At 41.8% G+C, this 22,433-nt stretch overlaps 3 protein-coding genes across 8 annotated transcripts in view; 1 reads left to right on the top strand and 2 right to left on the bottom strand.

The window, feature by feature from the left end:
• Positions 1-9,755, bottom strand: part of LOC136420926 (neurobeachin-like protein 1) — a 58,442-nt gene extending 48,687 nt beyond the window's left edge. For 4 of the 5 annotated variants that reach the window (XM_066408061.1, XM_066408063.1, XM_066408060.1 and 1 more), the window contains exons 1-11: positions 9,584-9,755; positions 7,592-7,683; positions 6,339-6,500; positions 5,851-5,932; positions 5,441-5,565; positions 4,992-5,065; positions 4,525-4,613; positions 4,048-4,086; positions 2,719-2,889; positions 1,460-1,495; positions 918-973 (exon numbers count right to left, since the gene is read on the bottom strand). In XM_066408061.1, coding sequence (XP_066264158.1) covers positions 918-973; positions 1,460-1,495; positions 2,719-2,889; positions 4,048-4,086; positions 4,525-4,613; positions 4,992-5,065; positions 5,441-5,565; positions 5,851-5,932; positions 6,339-6,500; positions 7,592-7,683; positions 9,584-9,634 — 977 coding nt within the window. In that variant the 5' untranslated portion in view covers positions 9,635-9,755. The remainder of the gene's footprint in view (positions 1-917; positions 974-1,459; positions 1,496-2,718; positions 2,890-4,047; positions 4,087-4,524; positions 4,614-4,991; positions 5,066-5,440; positions 5,566-5,850; positions 5,933-6,338; positions 6,501-7,591; positions 7,684-9,583) is intronic. The other variant, XM_066408062.1, reaches the window with a different exon arrangement.
• A 1,258-nt stretch (positions 9,756-11,013) lies between these two features.
• On the top strand, positions 11,014-15,465 carry LOC136420566 (trehalose-6-phosphate synthase-like). Its single transcript, XM_066407531.1, has 7 exons — positions 11,014-11,160; positions 11,899-12,023; positions 12,541-13,348; positions 13,502-13,635; positions 13,814-14,011; positions 14,184-14,300; positions 14,482-15,465. Exons 2-7 carry the CDS (start codon positions 11,931-11,933, stop codon positions 14,593-14,595), a joined length of 1,464 nt encoding a protein of 487 aa, XP_066263628.1. The 5' UTR covers positions 11,014-11,160; positions 11,899-11,930; the 3' UTR covers positions 14,596-15,465.
• A 1,218-nt stretch (positions 15,466-16,683) lies between these two features.
• On the bottom strand, positions 16,684-22,063 carry LOC136420567 (uncharacterized). Of its 2 annotated transcripts, none has more exons than XM_066407532.1 (6): positions 21,861-22,063; positions 19,446-19,510; positions 18,782-19,045; positions 18,269-18,379; positions 17,516-17,962; positions 16,684-17,123 (listed from the first exon to the last, which is right to left on the bottom strand). In XM_066407532.1, the coding sequence occupies exons 2-6, from the start codon at positions 19,498-19,500 to the stop codon at positions 16,696-16,698; spliced, it is 1,305 nt and encodes a 434-aa protein (XP_066263629.1). In that variant the 5' UTR covers positions 19,501-19,510; positions 21,861-22,063; the 3' UTR covers positions 16,684-16,695. The 2 variants fall into 2 exon arrangements, with proteins under 2 accessions (XP_066263629.1, XP_066263630.1); XM_066407533.1 differs by lacking the exon at positions 21,861-22,063 and adding an exon at positions 21,671-21,772.
• Positions 22,064-22,433: the final 370 nt, after the last annotated feature.

Here is a 22,433-nt window from a genome sequence, read left to right on the forward strand (position 1 = left end):
CTCGAAGACATAGTGGTAAGTCGCCTAAGACTTGGTCAATGTTGGATGAAACCATGTTTGCTTCAAGCAGTTGTTAATTTGATGTTGTTTGAACAAGTGACACATGCTAAATTTGAACATTGATTATCCTGATATCTGTTTTCAAATACATATGTACATATATATATCATGAGTTGCATTTTCGAAAGTTGTACAATTGATAGGCAGTACACATTATTTTTGATCATATAAAATCAGCAATTTTTCTTTCTGGGTTATGGTCACTTTCGATAGCATTGTCTGGTTCCATCTGTCACCAGCAAAATGGCTATCTCTGATAAACTGGCAAAGATGTGTTTGAACACAGGATAGCTTTCAGAAATTGCTTCATGCCAATAAGTCACTTGTCATTAAGCACATGCATAGGATGTGATGGAGAGCCAAGAAAGCTTGTTTCAGAAATCAGCCAAAAGACATAAATTTCAAAGGCATGCCTGCTCTAATAAGGGTAGAGGGAAAACTAGGACAATTTTTGGACCCATCATTCCCCATTTCATTGTTATAAGCAGATTGACAATTTGAACTGCACATGAGCAGTGTGATGCATTGCAGGTAACATGTCAAAGTTGAAGGCCCCTGAGACATAAACGAAACATGTCTCGACATGTCCAGACAAGACATGTTTACAAGTTAGGGGCCTTCACCTTTGACCTACTTCATGTGCAGTTGAAACCATGAACAGGCTTATTACCATCTCCTTCTCCTCTCTAATTTATTCTTTCTCCAGACCTGTACTGTTGTGTTGATATATCTTAAGGAACCACCTTACAGTACATATCAGATGAAATTCACAATACATAAGATGTATGGACCTGACATAACATGAAAATATAAAATTGCTAAATCTCTCCACTAAGGTTATAACACTTCAGACTTACCCTTTGTTAAGTAGCTGCAAGAAGCCCTCAAGGATGGAACTGACTTCCACTTGCCTCTGTAGAAAAAAAGCGAAAACATCTTTCAAATACAGTCACCCCTCATTTGCATAGATCATAATATATACATATAATTACATTCACACTTGGTCAAGTGGCAGCCTCTACATTAGGACTACCTGGCCAAAGTGACCAATAAGTTAATTTGTCCCAGTTAATTTTTCACATCGACGCAAGCACTCATATCCTGAGTGGTATTTTCAGGCAATTTTGACAATTTACAATGTCAACCATAGGATTAACATATTGATATACAGAATACAAATCTTCAAAATTTCTAATCCTCGAATCAGATGTAAATCGCAATAATATCAACAGCATTACCAAACAGAAATGAAGTCAACAATGTCTTTCACATGTAAAAGTTGTACACCAGTTGAGCAGTTCCTATACATATCATCCAAAAAAAGCTATCGTACAGATAGAAAGGAAACATTCAAATTGCACCTCCTAACAGCATAAGACCTAATTATAAGTACACTCACCATACTACTAACTGACACATACATCCTTGAAGCGTGCTTTTGTGAGACAAGTGCAAACAGTGAGAACATTGATGCAGCAATAGACCGATCCTTACTGTCCATCACAATTAGCAGTTCAACCAATGATGGCATGGCAATTACTCAGTGGTTTGACCAATGAGAGAGTGGACTATGAAGCCATTTTTATTTGCATTGACACAGTTTGACAGAGGTAGGCGGGGCTATGGGATCAATCTATACAGGGACAGTGAGATTGGGAAAGGCACAAAATTGTGCTTGAATGTTAAAGACCCCAGTAAAACTATATAAATACGGGATAATGTAAACTATAGCCTTCAGTATGCGCCTGGCAGCCGTACAGTGCACATCAGTGGAGGCCTGGCTGAGAAAGTTTACCATGTACAAGTTACTCTTCAAGTCATGTTTGAATTCTATAGATAACATATAAGAATTTGAAGTATGGTTACACATAAAGAAGTTAGCTTGAAGGACAGTTAGCCAAGAAATAAAGTAATGACAACACTGGCTTGCAATTTAGTTTGAGACATTGGCTAGCAGTTATATGTACTGTTCTACAGAGCCCTATTCTATGCTGGTTACAGCAACAAGAAGACGCAAAAAATCCCAAGTCATATTTCTAGACACACAACCTAGGCTAATGTTGGGAAGACATTGGAAATTTATATCCATTTAGAAACTCTAACACAACGTTGACAGGGTCGATTTGAAAGTTTGAAAATTTGAACAAGGTTGGCTTCCCCCAAACTGAAAGTTGTGGATAGCATTGTCTTGATTATCCAAGGGATCTTATCTGATTGAAACTTCCTTGGATTATGTGACTTTTTGATAGATATCTGGGCCATTCTGCATGGTTTGATACTGTTCATAGAAAAACCAGTACAGAAAAAAGTTTGAATTCTCTGACAGTTATTATGGTAATCTGTCCCTGCTATTGTCCCAGGCTGGCAGACATCTAATCCTTTTATGAATTTATGTGGTTATGGGGGATTAATCCAGCCCTCAACCTGCTGGGCAGCTCACAGTAGGAGCACTCCCTTTACGACTTCCCCAGGGCAAGGTTTTGGTTCCTTTAAGGAAAAGTGCTGATTCAGAAGATTTGTGTTTTTTTTCTCTTAATAATACAGATATCAAAGATTTCAAATACTTCTGCAATTCTACGAGATTGCAATGTGTATATAATGAATTTTCAATTTGACAGACAAGACTCCTTTAAGAAACACAATTTTAAGATGCCTTACCTGCTCAGGGCTTGAGGCATGGACAGTGTGCACCATCTTGACCAGGCACTTCAAGGCCAGGTCAGTGAACTCCAGGTCGTCACCCTCTGGTTGCCAGGTGGGGCTGCCTGACGACAGGATGGTGAACAAGACTTCCAGAGATGCAGGGGAGACTGCCAGCAGGGCGTTGTTCTGTGGGGGAAAGAGTTGCGGAATATTTCATTTACAATTTCTTTCCTGTTTACTGTAAATTCATTTTACGTAGTGGACAGTGGTCTTATTTTTTTTTGGGGGGGGGGAATTCTGTAGTGCAGTAGTCATGCAGTGTCATGAATTCCAGTTAAGAGGTCACCACAAAAAATGCAAGAATAAAACCACTATGAATATTTGAAGATTTTCAGCATGTTTCTCTTACTATTGAGACTTGAGACATCTAGTAGCAACATTTGCACAAAGCTTAATGTCTGAATAAAAGCCAAAAGAGGACCTAGTTTCTATACATGTATAATGCCAACAAGATGGGATGTCAGTAGTGCCTTCCTGCCTGGTTCGGTAAGCTAGCTCATGATTTAAAGTCTGCATGCATAATGTGATGCATATAGCAGGTAAAATGTCAAAGTTGAAAGTCCCTGCCAATTTGATCACCAAAATGCATCACACTGTGCATGCACATTTCAAACCATGAACTAGCCTATTGGAGAAATGAGAGTTAGTACTAGAAAATATAGTGTATACATATCAAGCATATATCTACAGAGTATACCACATACAAGTCTCCTAAATTATTTCTCTACTGTGCCACCTTATGCACCCACCTCTTCAAGTGAATAAATCAATTAATAGTTCAACCAATGACAGCATTGGCTATTGGTGGTTCGACCAATGAGAGGGTGGCTTCAAATATCTGTATTTTTTAAAACTTGCATTTCTATGTTTTCATGGAGGTAAGTGGGGCTTTAGCACAGGCCTATACAAGGTCTCTTGTTTCTGCCGAAGATGGTGTGGGTGTTAATCTTCTTCTTGCCTAAGTCTGTAACCAATAGGGAATTGAGTGCCAGATAGCTACTTCAGAGTGCTAAAGGTTAATTAAGGAATGTGGGAAACAATGCTACCTTGATTCAGAATCATGTTCTTTTCACCCATGTACATTAAAATGACACTGACCTTGAAGACCATGGACAAATTCAAAGACAATGTGGCAAAATAAAGAAATGCTAAGAAATCTGTAATGCTATATATATACGGGCAGATATGTGTAGCATGCAGCGTCATGCCTTAACGTGTGTGCATGCAGGAAAAAATGTACAAAATGTTAGTAGAAGTTCAGGGGGACAAATCAGGATAATGTACCTCCAGCTTGCCTGTAAAATAAGCTTGCCAAATCAAATTCTGGAAAGAAATGGGGAAAACACAGTCAGGGATATAGTGGCACACAGAATAGAAAAAGAGGTTCAGGCTATATGGAATGGAACATATTAATTGGGAACTTGAACTGAAAGTGACTAGCTAATACACTAAGAAATAATATCAGTCAAACCAAATGATTGTCTTTGGAGTGCCCAATGGGTGCCAAGCTAAGTAACCAAGGATTTCTCTATAACTAAATTCTAAAAGCTGGTTCACAATTTGAACTACCCATGAACTATGTCAAAGGTGAAGGCCCCAGACTTGTAATTACTTCTTGTCTAGACCATGCTTAAAGACCATGCTTTATACATGTTCAGATGTGTTTGTTTATGTCTTAGGGGACTTCAACTTTGACATATTACCAACAATGCATCACAATGCACATGTGCAGTTCAAACTGTGAACCAGCTTATAACCTACCTGTGAACCAGCCATGATGGCACCAAACATGTGCAGCAGGCGAGACTTGATCTCAATGCTCAGGCAAGACTCGTATCTGTGCAGGCAGTCTGTAAAGGAAAAAACACAAATGAATTTTTCATCAATTCACATTTAATAACAACAAAGACATGTGGAACTACAGTCAAACCTGTACAGGTGGCCACCTCTACATGTACATAGGGATCACCTGGCTAATATTACCACTTTTTGGTCGTCCCATACATGTATTTGATGTTTGCCATTGACACAAGCATTAAGAATCCTGTCTATAGTGACCACCTGTCCACATAGACCTGATTTTATTGGTCCCCTGAGAGGTCTTTTTGGGCAGTTTTGACTGTATTTGTTTTGGGAAACTTTACAAATATTAATTTAAGATTTGGGGGTTACAATTTTCTGAGACAAACTGTATCAAGAGAAATACCAAACTTAAGAGAGAAACTTACCATAGAAAAATGGAATGACTTCTACATTGAGAAGAGCTGGTCTAAACTTCTGCCTGGATATATCAACTTTCATTCTGAAAGAAAAAGGAACCAAGTGTTACACGAGAAATTCAAAAGCTAGCACAAACTAAATCAAAGGCTGCATTTATGTTTTTCCCCTCTATACATTATATAACACATATGCTGATGAAGGTTAGACATCCAGGTAATAAGATACGCCATAAATAGTTACTGAAGCGATTGGATAAGAATTTGAAACAGTCAGACATTTCAGACAGCATCTGCTGTCCTTTTCAGTGACTGAACAATCAAAAATACAAACAGTCACTGATGAAAGATAGCGGATGCTATCCGAAACGTCTGTTTCAAAATCTTATCCAGTTGCTTCAGGAACTATTTTTGGCGTATCTAACACGTAATTTCTTCATTATGATTTTCATACAACTTACCCTAGTAACTCATGTCTCCAGTTGTGGTAGGGGTCATACAGGCACTCACAGAAGTGGATAGCGTGGTGGAGAAACGTCTCAAAACAGGCGATCTCACCACTCTGGGCAATGTTTCTCTGGGTGAACTGTAGGGAAAAACAATAACAACATGGTGTTCAGTAGAAGTACTAGAACGATCTTGGAAGTGTCTGTACATAATAAATCTAACACTTTCAGATTTCTTCAGTTTCCTGCATGTCAATTTGAATATTGTTGCAGCAATATTATTTCTTGATTCTATATATCTACATACACATGTAAAATTATAGTATCCACCTATTTGATGACAATGCTTTGCCCTATGCATTTCAAGATTTCCTATGTTCTTACCACGTGAAGTTTTGTATGTGTAAAATATGTATGTTTCTTACCTCTTGTACAAGTTCTGCAGCAATAGTAATGATGTAGCCCACATAAGAACAGGAGGCCACCAGGTCCACATTGTCGTGGTTCCTACAGATTAACATATACAGCATGATGCTTAATACCAGGCACATATGGATACATAATACATTTATCATTCAAATTACATGACTAGTGCTTATGATACAGATTACCTAAACTTATATCACACTTACCTATGATTAAAACAACACCTCCTCATGAATTATTAGCCATTGACCCCATGACCCGGAATGTCTGTCTGCAGTCAGACAAGGTTGATAAATGAGTATAATGCTACCAACTCTGAACTCTGCTTCCCATAATCCTGACCTTCTACCTTCACTTCCTGTCACTCTGTGGTGAGACATGCCTAAATTGCATATATAGCATATGGAAATAACAGCATAACATCAGACACACCAAAAACAATACCTCCATACACAGAGGTAATAAGCTAAGTGTACTCGGTGCTCACCTACAAATGATGATGAGACACTTGGTGAGGCTTTCAGCATACTGCACGGTTTCCGCGGTGACCTGCTGCGTACAGGTGTCCCTGGCCTGCAGCAGCTGTCTGGACAGCACCTGGAGCAGGCTGTCAGGCAGCCGCGTCAAGTGCGGCCCAGATGCCTGGACTCTGGGGACAGAAAGAAAATGGAAAGATAAATTTTACTAAAAAGTCACAAAAACATGTCATCTTTAGTTTTTCACCGCTCAGGAACATGTTCTATGCACATATTCCCCCAAAAAATTGGGCTTCTTTGAAACAGATAAAAAGCAATACCTCCCCTTGAATTAATGGCCTCTTCCATTGACCCAATGACCTGGAATTTCTGTCAGCTGTCAGGAAATGTTGCAAAGTAAAGCCTTTTGATAATGCCTTCAGAGTGCAGCTGCTACTTTGTGGTTTGTTGAGCTTTCTAATCTACAATGGCAACTACTACAGACTACAGTGCAGATCCATGAAAAAAATTGATCTTTAACTTTTTTAAGTTAAAATGGTTTTGACTTTGTCTCGGGATACAGAAATGTCCCAGTTCTTCAAAACAGGAGGAATTTTTTGAAAAAAAAAACTGCACTGAGTTTATACCTCCCCATGAAAAGATTTTGGAATAGTCCTGACAGACAGGTCATGTGGGGACCATATGCCACCACTCCAAGGACTAGAAAGAATTCCATCTATTGCACATAGTTTGCATTGTCAGGAGGCCAAGTTTGCACAATACTGGGATTCAGAAAAACTTCAAGGGGCAAGACATCACACCTAATATAACCTGATTTTTTAGGATTTCAAATTCTTGCATTATCAATTCATTCATTAAAATACAGTAATCAAATCATTCATTCATTTCTTATTCATTCATTCATTCATTCATTCATTCCTATACCTCCCTTCAATTCAATTCAAACTTCAATATCTCATCTTTCTCTCCATTATTGTCATTGCCTCTTATCTAGGCATACAATTTGTAGGATTTTTCCTAGCCCTTGCACTGAAATCTAAACCTGAACACAGGCTGAAATATAAATGGAAAATAAAAGCATAAAATGCAAATAATTGATGGCCATACATCCACTCTCTCATTGGTCGAACCGCTAATTGACATGTTAACATTAGTTGAACTGCTAATTGTGATGGACAGTGAGGTTGGGGCTACAACACACATATGGACATGTAATGTAAAGAGTTTGAAGTGTTACAGCAATGTTGCCAACAGTATCACTTACCCTTCTTTAGGTTGCTTGAATTCCAAGTCAATGAGATCGCCATACTGTGTCACAAAGGCATCTATGTACTGTCTGAAGAACCTGTCATCATTCTAGGAGTAAAAAGCATGTGTTAGAATTGGTATATGTATTGTTTTACTGGTTTTAGCATCAAAAGAAATTAATATATCATCACCATTGTGTGTACTTTTCGGATAGAAAATAAATGATTGATCATGAAGAACTCTGTGAAAATGCAAAAGAAAACACAAAATGTACAGTCAAACATGTACACCTGGCCAATCAGACCACTTTTTTAGACAATTTGAGAATTGAGAATCCTGTCTATAGTGACCACCTGTCCACATAGACCAGATTTCATCAGTCCCCTGAGTGCTGTTTTGGGGCAGTTTTGACTGTATGTGCAAACTTTCTATTTATGGTGATGCTTTGCACAGCTTTTATCTAATCTCATACAATCCTTTAATTTAATTCATTCAATTTCCTGGTTAAACCTCTTTCCGTCGAAACTTTCAGTCTAAATTACTCTAACACAATGATACCCCATTCTCAAAAGACTAAATTTAAATATATAACTGTTACAGGTACTTTGGCTAGGAAACTATTTGAGACACAGCACTTAACCTTTGCCCTTAGTACACAATCCTTTAGATTGTTTTAAAAATCTTGCAGTTTATTGGTCCATTTCTCTATTTACACAATCTTGTTATTTTGAATCTGAAGGCATTTAAAGATGTGAAATTTGAGGTCTTTCAGAATCAATGACTTAAAACTTTATTAATAGAAGGCAAATGATGCAAATCAAACATCAAGAGAAATGAAGGCTTTTCAAAATAAAAGCTGCACATGAAGCTGTCTGCAAAAAGGGCAACCAGAAAACATGATGATTTTCCCTTCTAACACCTGCTTCGGGATTATGAGTTTATTGAAACAGATCACAAGAAACAGTGAACTAATTGAACATGATCTTATCTCAAGCAGATGTTAGATGTTAGGAGAGAAGATCATAAATGTTTTCTACCAGACATCACTGATCCCATTGTTTAGGGGACCAGTATGCCCTTTTAGTTTTACGTAGAGTGTAATCACCCATTTCAATTCCACTTAATTTGTAGCCGGACTGCTCAACTTCAACATAGACTAAAGAGCGTAAGCAGTGCATAATCAGTAAAACGCCTTTGGGCATAACACACCGGTTGACTTTTGTACAGAAGATACAAGTTGCGTAAGACCAGACTGGCAAGTCTATTACATACAACGTTAGCATACAATTTTTACATCATGAATTCAGGGTAAAGCAAAGTCAGCCTGATGAATTTAATGTAATAACGTTACATAGCTCTTGCCTTCCTGAATTTAGCATACAACAATGACAGTCATACAGGCCACCTTTAAAAAGGGCAACACTTCAGAAAACGTTACAATACCATCTCCCATCATCTGCTTGGAGATTAGTAGTTTATTGAAGGGATCACGAGACTAGTGTTGACATATCTGGGCCCCCTTGGGCAGACGGGACGGGATATTGTTTGTTTGGGGGCGGAAACACGCTGGGTACGGGGCGGGGCAAAACACACGACCCGTAGCGCCGCAAACCGGTAGTGCACACAACATAGCAGGGTGATAATGTAAATTATCAATCAGTGCTAGCTAAAATTGGTGACGACGTTATTATTTCTTATAGCATGAGAAGAATTTTCTGCGTACGGTCCTAGGACCAGAGCAAATAGTTCAATAGTTAAACAATCACAACATTATTTTGCTGATTTCTATCTTTAATATCGAGGCATACACATGTTTACCGTACGAAAGTTATCGGTTATGGGACGATGTTTTAATGATTATCTCAAAATTATCCAACCAACAGCAATAGAATAGACGATATAGAGATAGTTTGTGCACAACTTCTCTGTAAAACTGACGACACCAAAATCTCAAAACTTAAATCACGATGTGAAAATGATTGGGAAAAGAGCTCGCTTTTTCACATACCTTGCATGTAAACAGCATCCATAGCTGGAACAAGTCTTCGTGTGCAGCCATTCTAACTATTCGGATAGGAAGATTCCACCACCCGATTCAAATAAGAGAGGAAAAACGAAAATTCGGACGAGGAAAAATGAGAAATTCCTCAAGTTACAGCCGCCATGTTGGCAGGAAGTCCAACCTTTGACCTGGAAGGGTCCACTCTATCGGGAGGGGCAAATTTTATAACCTTATTGTTCTGCATGATTGAATAGATTAAACACTTCTCTACATGGCAGCGGCAAATACATTGAGAAAATATCGTAAAGTGAGGTTATGGTTCATATTTTGATATGACAGGTATCTTTTATTTGGCCTAGAGTTTATTTGTTTTGTTTTAATATTTATGAGCATAGGCGTTTAACGATCTTTCAATCCTCCGAGTGCAACTTTGTTGCATAGGTCGAGATCAGCAAGGTATCCTTTATCCAAAAGATACTGCAGGAAATTGGAGGGTACGACATTGCCTATCATTTTCTTTATGAAAAAGTGTTACTTATAGCCTCTAACAGACTCTAGAGGTGGCTGGAAAAAGTAGATATTGGCCAAAGAGACAGATACTCATCAATGATGCCAGAGGAGTTAGCTGGTCGGGAGTAGAATTTGACGCCTCAGGAACCTGTCAAAGCAATAAAACGATTACTTGCCGCGTGATACCTATCAAATAGCTATCAGTGGACTTCAAATAATAAGGCAACCTCTCCGGAGGTGGCAAACTGTAATCCGGGCCGACCGCGTACCGGCTAACCGTCCTGGTCTTTGGTTTTTCTAGCCACATCTGGAGCCTGGTAGAGGCTAGCATTACTAGACCGGGGACACAGTTTGCAACCCATGTGGCCACGGACAAAAGTGGCAAGTAACCACAAAAGCCCTCTGATAAAATGCCCCCTCCCTTTTTTTCCAATTTCTTAATTCCCGGTCAAGAGGTGTTGGTACAGACTACTACTTGTACCACCAACGAGTTGCCTCCTCTCCAAGCAGAGGTTAGGGTTCGGCTTCTTTTTTTATGTCTTTTATGTGTTTTTATCGAGCTTGCGTTTTTGTCAGTTTTTTGGTGTGTATATCCACCAGCCAGTTTTGGCAAAACTTGTCAAAATAGAAAGCCCGGTAAAAAAAACACAATAAAAAGACGTCAAAACTAGCATGTCGTGTGTTACACAATCTCTTGTTGTCAGGGGCTCATTGGGACCTGACCAGTTGAAGGACTGCTAGAATCTTAACTTAGTCAGGCTAGTCAAAAACAAGCCGCCGCCTAACCTCTGCTTGGAGGGTAAAATTTGCCTCCAGGCAGATACAGGCTGTTTAAAGTTTAATGTGCATTGGCTCGGATCATAGTCTCACACTGTTCTTCTAATTTTACGACTGGTTGAACCTGTTATACCAGGAACATAATTTCCTTGGCTATATATAAATACTGCCACTGTGCGGTGGGCGGTGATACTGTGTTGGCAGTCAGATTTGTAAGAGCAGATATCTTACCGTGTTTCACATCAACGAACACCACTGCGGAACGATTCCGGACAATTTTTGGGTTAACTTTTAAGGCAAGTACAGCTTCATTTGAAACCTCTGAGATTTCTGTATTAAATCTGGTCTATGCGGACGTCCGGACAGGGGGTTAATCTCAAAACAGATTTCTACGGGCGCAAAATCGTATCCAGACAGCCAGAATCTTGGGGCCGGTTGGATACGATTTTTCCTCCGTGGAGATCTGCTGGGAGATTATAGGTCTGCTGCTGGTCAGACTTAGAATAGACATGGATTATATATGTGTATATAATATATATGTGTGTGTGTGTGTGTGTGTGTGTGTGTGTGTGTGTGTGTGTGTATGTGTGATATAGATCTCTGTGCCATGGCATAAAAAGTGTATCAAAGACCATTCAAAGTGTTTCAGATAGTTTGCTGTTATAGAGTAAGATTGTAAGAATAGAAATCTTCTAAGTCCCTAAATACGGGTTATAAAGCCCCTTGTCTGTACTAATACAAAGGGTTTACATTTTGACCCTTATTGACCCATGTGTAGCGAATTCTTTTCTTCATAGTGTGTATGGTTTAAGTATTTGCCAAAAGAATGTGTGGCCTCATTTGCAGGCATTCTGACCGGCGCCAGCGTTTATTTTCGACACATCGGGCCAGGTCCTCTTGTTGGAGGTAATTGCTGCCAATCAAAAAGCAATTAGAAATTGCATTTGTCTTGTCCAAGCACTGGTTGACAGAGCAATTAACTTGTCTGCTATGAAGACACTATGGTGAAAGCTCTTTTTTTTTGTTCGTTACAGACTGGGAAGCAATCAAAATCTTTCCGACCGAAATGGAACGTCCTGTCATCCTTGTGTGCGACACTCTGCCTTTCCGACTGGTCCGCGATCAGAAGACAGGTCATCTTAGCAGGGACAACGGACAGGTCAGTTGAACTCTTTCTTTCCAAGCAACTGATAGAAAATGTCATACTCTCTACTTCACTAAGATCATTAATCTAATTAAGGGTTGCAAGTACGTCAGAGGCGCATGCAATTATAATTTGTCAGTTAATGATACGGCTGAAGTCAAAATTAACCCGGCTATCTTGGCTTACAGTAGTATGAACGCAATTTAACCGGCTAAATAAGGGTTTTAGCAGGCTAACTTCAAACCACCTCAGGAGGGGGTTTCAAAAACCCTTTCTAAAACCTTTATTTAGCCGGTTAAATTGCGTTCATACTAAGCCAAGATAGCCGGGTTAATTAGCCGGCTAAATCTTTTAATTTATTCAGCCGGCTATGAAAGGCTTAGTATGAACGGGGTCATAGAGATCGCGATCAGAGACTGACAGAGATCGCGATCGCCGATTCTTCCAGATTACATTCTCTACCAGGTCTACCTGACACAGTATAAAATAGTTTTTTTGTTGAAACTGTTTTATCTACTTGGATGAACCACAGGGAGACACAGGAGGGCTTCAGGTCACGTGTGGCTCACTGGTGAGAAGTGGCCACGGCGCATGCCTGGTGGGCTGGCCGGGGCTGTACATGAGAGAAGAGGAAGAGATACCCAGTCGTGACGTCACGGATTCTACAACAACTTCACCACGAGCGCCCCCTAACGTTCCAGTTGTTCCCGTCTGCGAGTTGAGTCCAGACGACTTCGCTAAACACTTCGCCTTTGCAGCGGAAATGGTGACGCCGCACATGCACTCCCTATCAGAGTTCTCAATGGGGTCCTGGGACGGTTATGAACCGTTTGGCCTCTTCGGAAGAAAATTTGGGCGCGCCATTTTGAAAGCGCTGGACGGTTACCCTTCCCGACAGGCACCTGTTGTATGGGTGCACGACGGGGATGGTTTGCTGATCCAAGTGGCCAACTTTCTTAGAAATCAAGAAACGAGTCGCGAGTACACGCTTTCTTACACGCACCACATATCCTTCCCGCCATGGGAGGACCTGCAGCGCTTCCCGTGGTCCAACGAGGTCATGGGCGGTTTCCTTGGTTACGATGACGTCATGTTCAATGCACAGGTGCACGTCGACAACTTCCTGGAATGCTGTCGCGAGATGTCCCTCATCGTCAAGGTCAACGAAGATGGCGGAACGGTGTACTACCAAGGACGAAAGGTCAAGGTCAGGAAGGTGGCGCCCAGCTGTCAGCATGACAAGTTGATGAAGCTGGCTCAAGTTGCTCCACCTCTGCCTCTTGGTTTAAAGGAAGGTTGTAAAATCCTACTCGGGGCCGAAAGAGTTGCCTACACCAAAGGTACTGTTCTACTTCGCACTGCAGCTAGGTGTCGCTGCTGCAATGTGAAGAATGCGGTCCCAAATGTGACTTTTGATTTGCTATTTCTCAATACAGGATAATTTCGAATGTATCGTAGTGTTTTACCTGAGCTTCGTACACAATATTTCTTAGGTCTTCCCGAACGCGTGCGTGCATTCGGCCGTATGCTGGAGCGATACCCCGAGCACGTCGGGCGAGTCAGCTACTACCAAGTGGGGATTCCAGCAGGCACTGAAGGGGTGAAAGTGTCTAGGGTGCATCTTAAGGTAACCAAGCTTCACTTCTTTGCTTCAGTGCAAAGTTAAGGCTCGAATATCAAAAAGAGATCATGTAACGTTATAATGCATAAACTACAAATAAACAAGACATACGAGAAACTCTACTTATAATGATTTACGGAGGTGTGAGATCGATCTTAGAATTCTTGTTTCTTTTGATTGACAGGTACAGGAGGAAGTAGAGAAGGCTATCTTGGCTGTGAACGAGACCTTTGGCACGCCACTATGGACCCCCATACATTACGTACCTCGTCCGCTGCCTCACGCCCTTCTGGCCGGTTTCTATAGAGACGCTGACGTCATGTTGGTGACGTCATTGAAGGACGCCCTCAACTTGGTTGCTAAGGAATACGTCTCCTGTCAGGTAAAGCACTCAGAAGCATTTGTTTGTTTCTTTGTTTATTACGTGCATGTTAAAGTTTGTTTGCAATTTTCTGCTTCTTACCTAGAGGGTGCCTCATCCTAGTGGACTTTGTGATTATTTGAGACAAGGGCAACTTTGATTTCATCGTGACCACTTGCTTTATTTCAAAAAGGTCAATGACCCCGGAGTTGTGGTGGTATCCATGTACGCGGGCGTGTCCGAGATAATGGAGGAGGCGTTGCTATGCGACCCCCGCGACGAAGATGGTCTCGCCGACATCATGCACCAGGTACCAATCCAATGACGTCATAAGGACTATCTGACCAATCACAATCCCTTATGATAATGCCGTTGTTATCCTGTTATGTCCTAGATAAAGTTTGACCTATGGGATACTCTGACGCTCAACGTAAATGTCTTTCGTTTTTATATTATAAGAATTGATACCATGAATTCGTTATGTCTTTCAGGCCCTGACGATGCCTCTGTGGGAAAGACGCGCGCGGATGAACAAACTACAGTCCAGACAAGAAGGCTGCAGTGTAGAGGCTTGGGTTAGGAAGGTTCTAAAAGGGCTACAATAAGCACTTTCGCAGTTTAAACTGCGCATACGCAGTGCGATGCATTGCGGGTAATATGTCAAAGTTGAAGGCCCTCAGACATTAAAAAAAGACGTCTGGGCATGTTAGCTGCATTGCGGGTTTTTAATTATGTCAGAGTTGAAGGCCCCTCTGACATAAAGAAAGACGAATGGGCCTGGTAACAAGTATGGTTCTTGACAAGAACTGGTTACGTCAGATGCCTTCACCTTTGACCTCGCGCATACGCAGTTCAAACTGTGAAGCAGCTTATTCTGACAACACTCTACTGTGTAGAAGCTACGCAAGATTAAAAATCTTTTTGTGGTAATTCTAGTATATTCTAGTATATTCTGTCTTTCAGAAATGGCAACATGGCTTTTTATCACTGAATACTTGATCACTGCCATTCTGTTCCATTGGAAATGTTCTATAGAAGCGATAAGAGCTTTGATAATATGCACCTGCCAGGATAGCAAGACGTTGTCACATTATAGTTACCAGCATATCACTACAATTTTTGCCGTTTGTACATCAAGACGTTACCCTTTTTAAACACATCACAGAATCTTTGTTCATCATAGTTTCCTACGCAGAGCTTCGCCCGCCGGCCAAAACAATATACTTGGCGGGTGGGGTATCTGCTAAACCGGGCTGAGGTTTTCCACTTTTGTGGGCGCGGAATCAGAGAATCACCTAAATGCTTTCTTGAGGTAAAGCCTGATTGGCTGATAGCTGCATGGCCATGCCAAAAAAGTGGAAACCTCAGCCCGATTTAAAAGAGCCTCCCCACGGTGTATTATATAGGCCGCGGGCAAGGCTCTGACTATGTTTTTTCCAACATTAAAGGTATTAAGGGAGTATGCGTTTAAGTTATTACGCAAATGAAGACAGGAGTTTTACTTCACAGACTAGTGGACGGTCAAAAACAGGGCCTTCAGTACTTGGCTGTAATATATAACAAGAGTCCGTAGGACACAATTCTCCGTGAAGTATTTATAGTATGTACATTAGTCAAGTATTGACCCACACAAATTGCATCTCTGCTCAGTCCAAGTAGTGTTTTAGAGCAAGTAAAGAAAAAGTGTTTGTTTATCTTTTTCTTTCAATACAGGAGTGGTCAACCTGCTGAAAAGTATGTTTTTACAGCATGGCACAGATGGGATCTAGAAATTCCGGGAAAAGTCACAAAGTTAGATCTAGATGGCCCCTTTTCAATTATCAACGAACCATTCAGCCTTACAACTAAGATGTATCAGAAATCACAACTATGCAGTAAATCCTCTTTCCACAATTTATTGCAGGCCGGCCTGATCTATAGCTATCAAGCTATTTGCAATAAAAAAGGCTAATTTATATTATCGTAACATTTCACGAAGGTCAAAGGTCACCGGATCTAACCACCCGGAAGTGACACTGGCGCGCGCACTTTTCTGAGAGATATTTCTCAACAATCTTTCATCCCCTGCGTAAACTTTTTACATTGTCACAGCCTCCGTATTATAAACTACAAGTGTGGTAAGTTTGAAGGTCCAGAGATTTGCCATTTTCACACTGTGCGTAAAAATGCATCGTCCGTCCCGTGCGCACATACTGTATGCGAGTTGCGAGTGCACACGGCATACTTAATACACAGACTGGAGCTCACTCTTGACATGTTCGCAGCTAAAACTCACAATTCCCGTTGCCGCATTGGTATGTAACTTGGTATATCGTTTGCTAGGTTGCGTGTGGTGATGCACGTTGTCTATTTTTCAATGTAACAGTGACTATACGATCACAGCAAGTAAGGAAGATTTATACCCCGTATCTGCCTGAAGTATTCCAGTCATGCATAACGGATTATAACATGGTCCCTATGGCAGGGCAGTGGGACATAGCATTAATTATAGGGGTGCAATTACGATATTGGATTGACGTTTAAAGTAGTTATGGTGTAACAAAGCTATTGTGCATCACCACGCCGAACCAGGCAAACGATATGCCAAGTTACACACCAATGCGACAACGGGATCGTGAGTTATAGCTGCGAACGCGCAAACAAATGCATTCCCAATACTCCCAGAAGGAGGTCATCCTCCTTCCCGGAGTAATAAACAAGCTACATTAAATCTTGTCTGTCTGACAGATGTAGTAGATTGCATAGCTGCATGGTTTATCGTTCCACTCATAGTCCTGAGAGTCTCTCATTTCTACGCAGTCTTCACTCCCACCTTCTCCGATGGAGCTCGGCTCCCCCTTATGCCACCCCTTCCACCCCGTCAGCAAAGTCCCGTCCTCCCAGAAAAACACCCCCCTCCTATCTGGCTGCCCCCCGAAGGACTCCAGCTGCAGTCCTATCCAATGACTGCCATTTGTCGTGCTCCTGATGTAGTCCGCGATTCGCGCGTGCGTATTCGGATCCTTGACGATGGCAAGATGACCGCCGTCGTCCCGACAAGCCTTGCGGGAGTCTTCAAACGACAGTTGGTTCACAGAGAAGCGGAAACAGCCCTTCCCGAAAGACTTGTATCCAGCCTCACAGTTCCCTTCTCCTGAAAAAAAATTGTGCAAAAAAGCTGTTTAAAAACATTCCAAGACATCGATCTTAAGAATTGTTACATGTGTTGACTCTAATTAAGTTCCTTACAGGTAACCTTAAGCAAGATCATAAGACAGTATTCAACCGAGTTTTAAGACTAGAAACAACTCTAAGAGTTCACAGACCTTAGAACCCCGGACCTGGACTGTCAAGTCTGATTAACGACTAGTTCTACCACCTCTAACCTCTCCTTCCTGCCACTCCTGAAAGTCTGGTCATTGCGGTCATCTTCCCACTCACTTCCTGCCACTCTACTGACAGTGCATTCAAATACCAACGAGCACACACATCGAAAATATAGATTCCTTGCATACAAACGTACACGGAGTCAATAATGAGGCCCACCTGCCGTTTTTACTCCAAAGAAACGAATTTCCCTGAGCCAAGGCTGCCAGCCCTGCTGCGTAGCCGTAACCGTGAACTTGAAGTATCGTGACGTCACCGTAAACTCTCCAAACACCTGCGAACGATTGGTCCCCGCTTGGACGTCGCTGATGGCGACAACATCCCTCCATTCGTAGGGCGATGACGTCAGAGATGCCTGTAGGGTGAACTCTGTGACGTCATGTTTGGTGTCGCCGAAGTTGGTCAGCGCGATTTTGGATATGTCGTGGATGGACTTCAAGTCGAGTATTATGTACCAGTCGTTGAAGTACCGTTCGTCTGTGGGGTTCCAGTGGGTGGTGACGTCACCATCGAGCGCTTTGCCAGCGTCGAAGGTCACGCCGTCAATGACGTGTGGTGTCCCGGATGCCAGCATAGCCCAGGACGGGTCTGACTGTAGCCAGTTCTCTGTGGAAAGACAGGGCAAATATTGGCACATAACTAAGTCTTCATCTAACCCTACAATATATATCCATTTCCATATTTGAACAAAACATGTGCACGGTGCCTGCATTAGCATTCATATCAGGCTCAGGTCAGCGTTTGAGAATAAGCTGGTTTACGGTTTTAAATGCGAATGCGCAGTGTGATACATTACGGGTGATATTTCAAAGTTGAAGGCCACTGAGACGTAAACGGAAGACGTCTGGACGTGTGTCAAGCATGGTCTTGACGAGTAATGTAAGGTAAGTAAGGTAATGTTCAGAGACTTACCTTTCCTTTTCACATTTTCCACGCCCAACAAGTTTTTCACCAAGTTTTCCACCTTGTGCTGCAGGAGGCTGACCCTATAAGACTGGACATTCGCCTCCTGCCCAATGGTTACTGAAAACGGAAACATATTATTAATCCATCTGTCTTAAATATCCATCTATTCTGTGATTGACAGCTGCCGATTTCCTTTATTTGTCTCAGATTTAGCATATAAATTCACCTGTATAAGGCTGTATTAGCAAAAAAGATGAGAATTAATTCGAACAAAACGTTAATCCATACACGATGTTCGATCAAACTGAAAAAAATTATCTGTTCGACCCTGACAACTTTTCTTTTTCTAACAGAGACGGGGGCGATACAAGCTTCCAATCACCTTTGACCCGCTGCTGAAATCAACTTGACAAGCCCAACCAATCAAAACTCTTCGTTTTTCTAATTCCAACATCTTGACGATTTTCCCTTTCAAACGTTGTTGCACGTAAGCCGGTAAGGTATTTGAATGAAACTTACTGACGTGATAAACAAGAAACCCCACCACTCCCACGTTAATCAGTATGAAGATGATGACGCAAATTTTCCATGGTAGAGTGAAGGGAGGCTGCAGCGGCTCATACATGGCGATGACTTCCTCACTCGCTCCGTCGTACTTCTCGGGATCGTCTTCGGAGGCATCCGCGAGAAGGTCCGCGCCTTCCGTGGGATCATCGGTACACAGCGGTTCCGGGATCTCATAAAGTTCGTCCTGAACTTCGTCCTTGTTTAAACTGGTATAATCTGTAAGAATTATAAACAGGATCATCAAGGATTATGTATGATCGCATCTCAAAGCAACTGCCCTGGCGTACCGGCCTGCGTTCTGTCCTTCTCGCTGCCTAAGCGTTGGCAGGCCGTCACCAACCAATCATGTCGCCGCCTACGGTCAAGAGACAACGTGATTGGCTGGTAACAACAAGAGAGGGAGTATTTGATTGGCTGAGGGCTGGCCACCGAAACGCTACTGGCGCATCGAAAAGGACGAATCGCAGGCCAGTACGCCAGGGTCGTTGCTTGACATATATACAAGCGGCGGGTCTGGCTTGATAGTATGGTATGATTGATGCATCAGGAATTATGACGGTAAAATCTGACAACACATCTCAGAAACTACAGAAATCAAAAAAGAAAGGAAACCTACCATTTTCCGTAGGCTCGGGTGATAGGGTGGTCAGATTGTAGTATTCGTCGGCCATGATATATTTCCTGGATGGAAAATTTATGCATTATAAACGTCGCTTTTGGACGGACATATATGTCAGCGTTAAAGCAATTAAAAAATTCAAACTAAGAGAACTCAAAGAAAAACTGATAATCTAAAAACAATTCAGTTTCGAGTTCTGCCAACTCTGAACTCCACTTCCTGTCATTTTCGTAACTCAGACTTTTACTTCCTGCTACTCTTCGTTGTACGTGACTAGCATATGGAAAATGCATAATGCAGAAACAGACAAGCAAACAAACAAACAACCAAAAACACAGACACACCGAAAACAATACCTCCCTCACGGAGGTAATGATGACTCATTTGAGCAAGTTCACATCTTTGACATATATTCTGTGCAAGTCCTGTACATAAAGCTAGTTTCGAAGACTTCAAATTCCGTAGGCGGATGAATTTGCGACACCCTTTAACCATCTAATATTTGCCTAGTCTTGTGACTCTAGTCACGTGCGAACATAAATGTGCGCCCCCGGAAAAGTGGCATGGAGCCAGCCGCTATCAGACGAGAACAACGAGTCTCTCCATCCGGCCAGAATGGCGATTCTCTTTTCGCTTTCGGAAACGGCAAAGTATCGATTACACACTTTCTAAACAGCCCGTGACACATAGACACCAAAATTATCATAGTATATGTTAATGACCAAACGATTCTGATTTCGCTTTCGGGAACAGCAAAGCACATCTTTTATTTTACCATTCTTAACCACCCCGTACCCCGTGATACATAAGACACCATAATTTTAATAGTACATGTACCGAACGTACTAATATTCAGTTGACATACAAGGTGAAGAAAAATACACACGGTTATACTGTTAAAAACAAAATGTAAACACCCTGCCACCAAAACCTCCATACCCGGTTTGGCTATATATACCAAATTCTAGTATATATTTAAACCACCTTGGCTATGCTAAATACTTCTGCTGGGAGCAGTGCAACAAAGGGTGACTGCAGCTTTTGTCTTTTGACACTAGCATCGCTTTGACCTGCATACTTTCTTTAGTCTTGACTTTGTCTTGGATGAGGTCAACACAATGGACTGTATCTACGCTGGTGGAATGTTTGTAAAGGGAAAATCAGGGGATGGTACAAGACTAGGATATGGGGGGGGGGGCATGTTTTATAATTACCGGGCGATAGAGAGGTGGGCCGGGATGAGAGTAGTACCTGGCTCCACAGGTCGATGGAAAAAAAGTAGAAATAGATTGCACACTGTACTCCCTGGCAAGCTAACTCCTCTGGCATGTTATCTGTCTATTCGGCCAATTTCTACTATTTTTCCAGCGACCTGTGGAGCCTGGTAGAGGCTACGATGAGCGGAATAGATTCTTGTGGAGCAGTGTCTATATATACGTAAATCCAAGGGAGTGGTACTTAAGTGATTTTAAGCGGAAACGTTTAAGAGGGTCTGTATACCTTTTTCCGTGAGGCGTAGCGAGTTATTCACCGTTAATCGTAGAAAATTCACTCTAGCTGCTTCAACGTTGAGTGTTGTCGGTTAATTATTCGTGAAGCGTAATTCTTCGCTTTAAAGTCTACATACCACGTTATTTGCTATGCTGAATTCACCGTTAAGCGTTATTGACAGATTATTCATATGACGAAGTTGAAAGCCAGATCGCTCAAAAGCCACAACAGAGTGTGCTCGTAGACTAGCTTTACCAGACACCCCATGGATACTACAGTTACGGAACAATCCAGTGAACCCGAGAACGTTCCCAAAACCTTTCGCATTTTCGGTACAAATCAATCAAAATTGTCAGGGTTGCCAGTCCTCCAGAATTCACCGTTGATTATAAGCTTTGATAGAACCTAGACCCTCGTGTAAGGTAGTGAGAGGGGTCGGCAGTACGCACGACAATATATTCCCTGAAATATACGTTGCACCCAGCTCCCCCCCCCCCCCCCCACATATATTCTGGTCAGCCCCGGGCCCTAACAGCTGATGTGTGCTCTGACCGTCACCATAACAGGAAACAAGTTGTAAGAAACGTCCTGCGATCAAAAATATGAATTACGACAGCCAGTACTGTATCTGCAATACAATATCCAAGTATTACAATCAGGATCATCAGGATAGTAACATAACCGCCTATTATTTGGCTCGTACATGTACATGAAATATTATACAATCTTGCCTTTGAGAGTTGCTCTAGATTGTAGCCCAGATAACGTTCTCCAGTCAACAACCTCTCAAGTGCGTTTTGGTAAAGAGACGGATTTTACAACTTATCCCCGACAGTCTACTATAACATGCTCTTTGCTGTAAAGTGTATAGTTTGGCTCGTACATGTATGCACTATGTTAAGAAACATTATACAATCTTACCTTTCAGTGTTGCTCTTGATTGTAGCCCAGATAACGTTCTCCAGTCACAGCTTACCAAGATCGCTCTGGCAGAGCTTTTACAACTTGTTCCAGACAGTCTTCTATAACATGCTGACTTTAACGTTATAAATCTGGCACTGAGCGTTGGCGAAAGTTGTTGTACCACTTCCGCTTTTCCCAGGCTTGAAGCTGAATCGTCGGCTGAGAGCCAGGGCTTTTGTTTTGGGGGTGGTCTGTGATGTGTCAGAGGTTAAAGGTGTTTCCTGTTAGTCTGTATATTTCGCCATGACGTCATCGCTACTTCTAGATGGCCAGGTCCTAAGAGGTACTCTGCAGTGGTGGAGGAAGGCAGACAAAAGAAATTGCGACCACTTCTAGCCCTTCAATCGTAACCTCTGCTCGGAGAATACTAGAAGGCTCTTGTACATGCATCCGATCTCTCTCTCTCGCTCTCTTTGACATTCACTCTTTCTTGTCCCTCCCCTGGCGATGTTCAATCAGACACAAGTTATAAATGTTCAAGATTATGTGGTATTGGTGCCTAGTCATAAACGCTAATAATCATGTGGTATT

This window comes from Branchiostoma lanceolatum, chromosome 15 (genome assembly GCF_035083965.1).
Source record: "Branchiostoma lanceolatum isolate klBraLanc5 chromosome 15, klBraLanc5.hap2, whole genome shotgun sequence".
Classification (NCBI taxonomy): Eukaryota; Metazoa; Chordata; class Leptocardii; order Amphioxiformes; family Branchiostomatidae; genus Branchiostoma; species Branchiostoma lanceolatum.